General features: G+C 43.7%; 1 protein-coding gene across 1 annotated transcript; it reads right to left on the bottom strand.

Moving 5' to 3' along the window:
- Positions 1-3,570: 3,570 nt before the first annotated feature.
- Positions 3,571-6,423, bottom strand: LOC142391906 (NLR family CARD domain-containing protein 3-like). Its single transcript, XM_075478090.1, has 4 exons — positions 6,346-6,423; positions 5,976-6,183; positions 4,040-5,828; positions 3,571-3,818 (listed from the first exon to the last, which is right to left on the bottom strand). The coding sequence occupies exons 1-4, from the start codon at positions 6,346-6,348 to the stop codon at positions 3,641-3,643; spliced, it is 2,178 nt and encodes a 725-aa protein (XP_075334205.1). The 5' UTR covers positions 6,349-6,423; the 3' UTR covers positions 3,571-3,640.
- Positions 6,424-9,047: the final 2,624 nt, after the last annotated feature.

Raw genomic sequence — 9,047 nt, 5'->3', positions numbered from 1 at the left:
ATATAAGTGTTTCTTGATGTAGAAAAGGCTCCAAAGTTGAGATTTGTTACGTTTATAGATGTATTGTGTTGGTCAGTTCAGAGCGGAGCGGCCCCCTGCTGGTCATGTAGCGTAACTGTCGGTGCTCGGTTAGAACAGGGGTCCGTTTCACGTAGCAGGTTCAACCAACTCTGAGTCTGTTCCTGATCTCTGAGTTGATCTACTCTGAGATAGAAAACCCTGAGTTTTCGGTTCCAGAAACGCTGATTTGAGTGAGGTTAATCAACTCTGAGTAAGTTCACCTTGAGTTTTGCATGTGCACCACAACTTTAAAAAGCCAGCATCAATGGAGCCCCGATTCGACGAGTCACCATGGCAACGGGGAAGAGGAGGGGCTACGTTTGTCACCAACCTCGAATTGGAAATCTTAATGCGCTCATACGGCGAGTTTCAATACGTTTTTAGAAATAAGTGCAACACCGCTGCAGCAGCAAAAGTGTAAGTTTAAATGTATTCCTTTGCAATCACAATAATATTACAGGGAAACTGCTTGAATGGTAGCCCATTCATTTATTTCATTTAGGTGCAATCCCGCAGGGGAGAAGCGCTCTTGGCAGCAGTTTAAGATGAAATATAAAAACATTGTTCAAACAGGTGAGACCTCGGCATGGAGGTACCTCATTTTGATCATGTTTTAAACTGTAAAGTAAATATTAAGTGGCTATTTGACTGTGCAGTTATTTTATTCCCAACATAATGCTGTTTTCACACACATAAACTATGTCTTCTCATCTATATCATCCATCCATCCATTATCTATACACCGCTGAATCCGTCAGTCGGGTCGCGGGGGGGCTGGAGTATGGAAGTTTTTCTGTGCCATCAGAGTTTGAATACGAATTTCTAATATCGAATTTTTACAGCATCAAAATCAGACTTTGAATTTGAAAAACCAACAGTGTAAAACAAAAATTCAACTTCAAAAAATTCAGTGGAAAAAAATTCAACTTCAGAAAATTCAGTGGAAAAAAATTCAACTTCAGAAAATTCAGTGGAAAAAGAACCAGACTCAACATTCGGGTAAACAGGGAGAAGCAATCGATCCCTGTCTCAATTCATCAGATCAGCTCAATATATATTAATATCTATTACTCAATTTTATTCACACAAATGGAAAATAAAGTAAACTCACTCACCGAAGCACCATCACCCGCGTTGGTGGACATGGCTGATCTGTCCAATGTAGCGTAACTTGATTGGCTGCCGTTGGATGAGTTGAGACAGGGATCGATTGCTTCTCCCTGTTTACCCGGATGTTGAGTCTGGTTCTTTTTCCACTGAATTTTTGGAAGTTGAAATTTTTTTCCACTGTATTTTTTTTTTACACTGTTAGTTTTTCAAATTCAAAGTCTGATTTTGATGCTGTAAAAATTCGATATTAGAAATTCGTATTCAAACTCTGATGGCACAGAAAAACTTCCATACTGGAGCCTATCCCAGCGGTCAATGGGCAAGAGGTGGGGTACACCCTGGAGAGGCCGCAAGTCCATCACAGGGCCACATAGAGACAAACGAGACAAACAACCATGCACACTCACAGATTCCGAAGGACAATTTAGAGTCATCATCTATATCATGTTCTGTTAAATAATTAAGCCTATTTAAACTAACACAGACTTCTACTGAGCCAACAGAAAGAAGGCAGATGCCCGTAAAACGGGTGGTGCCCAGCACCGCCACCTCTAACGGGAGGGTAGTGGCTGAGGGAGTCCACCCCCAAGACACGAGTGCCTTTATAAAATATAATAGGCCTATATATGTCTTTTTTAAGCCTATTCATACAAATATTTATTTGTCTTTTATGTCTTTTTTTTCTTTTGTCCCAACACATTCTGATGGTGCCGCTCAAAAAGATAATTGTCTGTAAATGCAAAAATCTATGCGCGGTCTGATAACCATCTCCGACGAATATTTATTTCTCTGCGCAATAATGCTGCACCTTCATCCACGGGATCGTTGTCAAAAGGACATGTTTGTGAAAAAAGTCGCCTCCTACTGTGCCTGATGGACTTCTAGAAGTAGAAGAACTCGCTCTGCTGACTGAATGAATGAGGAAATCAAATGGCGTGTGTGGCTGAAAGAGGGCGGAGACAGAAAGAAACTCAAGGTTTCTTGAATAAAACCTGGTCCCGAACAGGTTAGGTTCAGAGAGTCTGTTACTCCGGTAACTGACCGAGAGGTTAAGTTACCTCTCTTTGTGAAACGGAAAACTCAGAGTTTCCCTCATTTCAGGGTTAACCTACTCAGAGTTTTCACTAAACCTGCTACGTGAAACGGACCTCAGGTGTGTGCTCTGATGAGTGGACAGAGGGAAGATCGAGCTGTTGATTAATGTCCCGGCAAGTGGTGTGTGCGTAAATGAAACGTGAGTATGGCTGTATATATTGTTCATGTAATGTATTCAGGTTGCTGCAGCCGTAGCTTCTGTTGCTTTGATGTGTAACTCGCCATGTGCATGCTAGTTGTAGCATTTATCTCACCTGCCGGTATACGGTTTGTTGGAGCTGGGCGAAAACAACGCCTGGATGTATGGAGCCATTTCGTTTACAACAAGGACAACAAAACAACCTGCATGATAATGATTGATGATGCCGCCGTGTGAGAAGTTCTATAATGTACAGTGTTGACTAAAATGACTAAAATGACTAAAATTTGACTAAGACTAAAATTGATTTTCGTCATTATGACTAAGACTAAGACTAAATTGGGAAGGCAATGACTAAATATGACTAAGACTAAAATTGATTTTCGACATTGTGACTAAGACTAAGACTAAATTAAAAAAATTTGACGAAATTAACACTGCCTCAAACCAAATAACCATACATATATAATCACTTTGTTCCAGTGCAGTGTGTCCACATTTAAAGCAATACAATGTAACTTCTCAAAAAGCCCATTATGGAGCTCCCCCTACAGGCTTGGAGGTAATGTACGGTTACACTGTCGTAAATACAACACCCTTTCGCTTTCAGGTTTCACGTTTGTTGACGAACCGGTGAGGAGTCAGAAGGTGCAAGCTATGTCGACCGAGAAGGTAAGAGTAATCAAATGTACCTGGGAGCGAGAGAGGGGTCTATTTGTTTTTGCGGTAGGTGTGCCAGAAAGCATTCGAAGTACTTCCGCTCAGCTCCCGGGCCGGTCCAGCAAAGTTACATAGCGCAGTTTTTCCAACTCAGACCCCCGAAGGGCATAGGAGACAGGCCAATCGTAATATTAAAACTCATTCTAGCCGCACAATTTTTTTCAAGCTGTTATTTTCAGGTAGAAATGTTACATAGTATTGCTTTAAATGAGGTTTGATGCTCACATTTAGAGGAAAAAACAGCTCATATTTCTGTAAAGTAGTTTACTTTGGGTATGTGATGGATCTGTGTTTTAGGACAAATCTACAGGAATGCAAAGGAGTAAAACAGCACTTTGGTATTTCTTTAAACTGTGTGTGTTATATTTCATTATCAGAGTTATCAGAGTTATTTAAGCCAGATAATCAAAAGGCAGAACAGATCAACCTGTTTCATTGATCAAGGTACCTGGAAGCTGTTTTTAATCCATTTAAGCCAGAATTATATCAGCTCTCAGCTGAAAAGGTCATGAATCCTTACCTGAGTTTTTCCAGTCTGCAGTTTGGACTCTTCAGTCCAGCAGAAAGCTGCTTCACTCCTGAATCCTGCAGGTAGTTGTTACTCAGGTCCAGTTCTGTCAGGCTGGAGGACTGGGAGCTGAGAACTGAGGACAGAGCTGCACAGCTTCTCTCTGAGAGGTTACAGTCACTCAGTCTGAGGAGGAAATGAGATGGAAGGAAATAACTTGATCGACTAATCAATCAAACTACATTTGTATTTCATTAGTGGAAGAATTCTGTTTCCCTGTTTGTTTCTGTTTATATGTCCATGGAAATAAAGTAAAAACATAAAATAAAAGAAGCTAAATAGAGTTTTTTTCTCTGTTAATAAGTAAAGAATGTATTTAAAAAGAAATATATCTCTGTTGTACGTACAGAGCTTTGTTGGAGGCTTTGATCACTGGCAGCAGCCTCAGAAGAGCCTCCTCTGAAGCAGAGTATTTCTTCAGGTCAAACTCATCCAGATCTTTTCCTGATGACAGTAAGATGAAGACCAGAGCTGACCACTGAGCAGGAGACAGTTTATCTGTGGAGAGACTTCCTGAACTCAGGGCCTGTTGGATCTCCTCCACCAGAGAACGATCATTCAGTTCATTCAGACAGTGGAACAGATTGATGCTTCTCTCTGCAGACAGATTCTCACTGATCTTCTCCTTAATGTAATCAATTGTTTCCTGATTGGTCTGTGAGCTACTTCCTGTCTGTGTCAGCAGGCCTCGTAGGAGCCTCTGATTGGTCTGCAGGGAAAGACCCAGGAGGAAGCGGAGGAACAGGTCCAGGTGTCCATTTGGACTCTCTAAGGCCTTGTTCACAGCAGTCTGATGGAGATGTTTTAGACCTTGTTTATTGAACCATTTAGGCCTCCAGGGGGTTGTTTGCTGTTCTTCCATCAGGTTGACTCCAGAGCTGATGAAGGTCAGATGGACATGAAGAGCAGCCAGAAACTCCTGAACACTCAGATGGATGAAGCAGAACACCTTCTGCTGGTACAGCCCTCTCTCCTCTTTAAACATCTGTGTGAACACTCCTGAGTACACTGAGGCTGCTGAGATATCGATGCCACACTCTCTCAGGTCTGATTCATAGAAGATCAGGTTTCCTTTCTGCAGCTGCTCAAAAGCCAGTTTTCCCAGAGACTCAATCATCTTCCTGCTCTCTGGACTCCAGTGTGGATCTGTCTCAGCTCCTCCATCATACTTGACCTTCTTCACTTTGGCCTGAACCACCAGGAAGTGGATGTACATCTCAGTCAGGGTGTTGGGCAGCTCTCCTCCCTCTCTGGTTTCCAACACATCCTCCAGAACTGTAGCAGTGATCCAGCAGAAGACTGGGATGTGGCACATGATGTGGAGGCTTCGTGAAGTCTGGATGTGGGAGATGATCCTGCTGGCCTGCTCCTCATCTCTGAATCTCTTCATAAAGTACTCCTCCTTCTGTGGGTCAGTGAACCCTCTGACCTCTGTCACCATGCCAACACAGCCAGGAGGGATCTGATTGGCTGCTGCAGGTCGTGTGGTTATCCAGAGGCGAGCAGAGGGAAGCAGGTTCCCCCTGATGAGGTTTGTCAGCAGCACATCCACTGAGGTGGGCTCTGTAGCATCAGTCAGGGGCTCCTTGCTGTGGAAGTCCAGAGGAAGTCGACACTCATCCAGACCGTCAAAGATGAACACAACCTGGAACTCTTCAAAGCTGCAGATTCCTGCTTCTTTGGTTTCAGTAAAGAAGTGATGAACAAGTTCCACCAAGCTGAACTTTCTCTCTTTCAGCACATTCAGCTCTCTGAAAGTGAATGGAAACATGAAGTGGATGTCCTGGTTGGCTTTGCCTTCAGCCCAGTCCAGAGTGAACTTCTGTGTTAAGACTGTTTTCCCAATGCCAGCCACTCCCTTTGTCATCACTGTTCTGATTGGTTCATCTCTTCCAGGTGGGACTTTAAAGATGTCTTCATGTCTGATGGTTGTTTCTGCTCTGCCTGCTTTCCTGGATGCTGCTTCAATCTGTCTGACCTCATGTTCATCACAGACCTCTCCGGTCCCTCCCTCTGTGATGTAGAGCTCTGTGTAGATCTGATTCAGAAGGGTTGGCTTTCCTGCTTTAGGAATCCCCTCAAACACACACTGGAACTTCTTCTTCAGAGCAGATTTAAGTTTACGTACACAAAGTTCTGAATGAAGAAAAGAAATAACATAAGTAAATAGTTATTCCATCCCTGTAAAGAATGAGTATCTGAACATCTGCTGTTCTGTGTGCTGAGACATCAGTAAATGTGTCATTTATCCAGCAGGTTAAACCTTTAGAGAAATCCTCTTACTGCTCTGCAGACGGTCAGCCAGCTCCTCCTGCTTCATTCTCCTCAGGAAGTGAACTGTGATCTTCACTAATGCCTCTCTGCTGCTCCTCTGCTCTTCATCTTCACCTTCCCTCTGACTCTCTAAGCATTCTGGGTAATCTGGACTCAGAACCTTCTGCATCTTCTTCAGCTCCTCCTTCACAAAAGTGAGCATGTTGTCCTCCAGCAGCTGGAACAGAAAACTATATGAATGAGCCAATCAGACTGAAACCATGGAGCCAAACATCAGATCCATGTTGGACACACTGACAACCCACTGGTCTACAGAGTGCAGCATGGAGAGGACTGTGAACAGAACAGATGGGAAAGTAGTTGTTGTACATGTACAGACCATAAATATGGAGTCCAGCTGTGTTTGATGCTGCTGGGCAGACGGACCACTGGGACCCTCTGAGCTCTGCTGGTCCACTCTGTGGAGGAATCATGAAGAATGAGCTCACATTCTGTCTGTCCACACAGAGAGCAACACAAGGTGAAGCTCCATGAAGGGATGTGTGGATGTGAGCAGTGGATCAGAGGACTGCCTATAGTGGAAAGCTTTACTGGTCCTGCTGATCCCACTGAGAACCAACAGCTCAGTCTGCAGCTGCTTGGAGCTTTCAGCTCACTTTGGTTGGGTCCCAGCAGCTCTCACCAACCCCTTCAGAAAGCTTTCCCTCCCTGCTGAAGTGCCCTGGAGCAAGGCAGCCAGAGCCAGGGTGTGCTAGGATCAGACTGGTTGTACTGGGCAGCTCCCAGTGTGAAGGCCTCAGACGATGACTGTACAACATCATCTGATGATTATTTCCCAAAGACAGGAGACAAACTTTCATTGTATCTTCCAAAGCTGTGTTTAGTTCACTGGAAGAAGCAGAGTTCCTGTCTGTTTACCAAGTTTCATCTCAGTCTTTCAGGACAACTGCCCCTACGGGATCACAACCTTAACGTGGTGGGGTGGTTTGCATGTCTCCATGACCCCTAGAGCTATGTCGGGTAGGGCCACCCAAGCCGAACAGGTCGAAGGGTAGAGGCCAGACAAAGAGTGATCCCACTGGCCCTCCAGGTTGGGGGTTGGGCTGTGGGCTGATAACCCGCGCCCGGAAAAAACACATTATTACAGAAACCAGAAACAGAGCAAAAAAAACATATCCGGGGAATGCTGAAGCCAGTCCTCACAACAGGAGAGACACCATGATGCACAAGGGCCAAAGCCGACAGGACGTCCTTGGGCTGAATAGGCCACCACTGCACCCGAAAAGCAACTTGAAGATCGGTAATTGGAATGTACGAACACTCTACACAAGCTGCAACATTTCACTAGTAGCAAGAGAAATGAAGAACAGAGGAATCGACATCATGGGCATCAGTGAAACACCCTGGACAGGACAAGGAAAAGCAGAACTAGCAGAAGGAGAAACCATCATCTACTCTGGAAGAGACGACAACAACCATAGACAAGGAGTAGGCATACTGATGTCAAAAACAGCGGCAAGAGCCCTGATTGACTGGACCCCAGTCAATGAAAGAATCATTCAAGCCAGATACCACTCCCAACACATTAAGATGACAATCATACATATCTATGCACCCACAGAAGATGCAGACGAACAAGAAAAAGATGAGTTTTATGCCAGACAGTAGGGCAGGAAAAAGTTTATGACCGGGTCATGGGCAAGCACGGCCTCGGACAACAGAATGATAATGGAGAAAGGCTGTGTGAGATGTGCGACATGAACGAGCTAGTAATAACAGGAACTCTGTTCCCGCATAAAGACATACATGAAGCAACCTGGATATCCCCAGATGGGAAGACCAGGAATCAGATAGATCATACACTAGTCAGCAAACGATTTAGGAATTCAATCAAAGATACAAGAGTACACAGATCTGCGGATATTGGAAGTGACCACTATCTTGTCTGCACAACAATCAAGCTAAGACTGAAGAAACAGCAAAAGGAAAAGAAAAACTCCAGAGTCAAGTATGAAACAGCAAAGCTTAAGGATAAAACCATCTTAAAGACCTTCTCCATCAGTTTGCAAAACAGGTTGCAGGTGCTAGAAAAGGAAGTGGAAGGAGAAGGAGATGAAGAAGTAGAACGTAACGCCCAAGTAATGGAGAAGACATACAATGAAGTAGCTGAAGCAGTCCTTGGAAGACCACAGAAAAAGAAGAAGCCATGGATCAGCGAAGAATCTTGGAGCCTTGTAGAACAAAGAGAAAAACTAAATAAGAAAATCCTAGACACACATTCAGAAAGAATCAAGAAGCAGTTAAAGGAGAAGTATGCAGAGAAGAACAAAGAGGTGAAGAGAAGTATAAAAGCAGACAAAAAGAAATGGTTGGAGAACATTGCTAGTGAAGCCGAAGACGCCGCAAGAAAACACATGAAGACCCTGTATGGACTCACAAAAACATTATGTAATGAGAGACCCAGACAGAGCACAGCAGTACTAGACAAAGACGGTAGCCTCATCAGCGGAAGAGACGCAATTAAGTTAAGATGGACACAACACTTCAAGGATGTGTTTAATACAGAAGAACCGGAAAACCCAATAACAGAAGATGATGAATGTGATTTCAATAACAGAATCGAGGAGATCACAGTAAATTAACCATCAATTGCTGAAGTCAAAGAAGCAATAAAAAAACTGCAGAATAGTAAGGCACCAGGAATTGACTGCATCACAGCTGAGCTATTAAAAGCTGATGTAGACTTCTCAACAATAAAAGTGCACCAACTACTAGGGAAGGTATGGAAACATGAAAAGATTCCAACAAACTGGAAGAAAGGGCTTATCATCAAACTAGCAAAGAAAGGAAACCTCAAAGAATGTAAGAACTCAAGAGGCATAACCCTACTATCTGTTGTGGGAAAGATACTCGGCAGGATTATTGTAGACCGTATAAGACAGGGAGTTGACTGCAGACTTAGAAAAGAACAAGCAGGTTACAGAACAACAGAGCAAGTCTTCGTACTACGGAACATCATAGAACAGGTTAATGAGTGGCAAGCAACACTGTATATGAATTTTGTAGACTTCGAGAAGGCTT

The sequence above is a fragment of the Odontesthes bonariensis genome, chromosome 11 (genome assembly GCF_027942865.1).
Source record: "Odontesthes bonariensis isolate fOdoBon6 chromosome 11, fOdoBon6.hap1, whole genome shotgun sequence".
Classification (NCBI taxonomy): domain Eukaryota; kingdom Metazoa; phylum Chordata; class Actinopteri; order Atheriniformes; family Atherinopsidae; genus Odontesthes; species Odontesthes bonariensis.
Note: the sequence above shows the minus strand (reverse complement) of the source record. Positions and strands in the feature narration are given on the sequence as shown.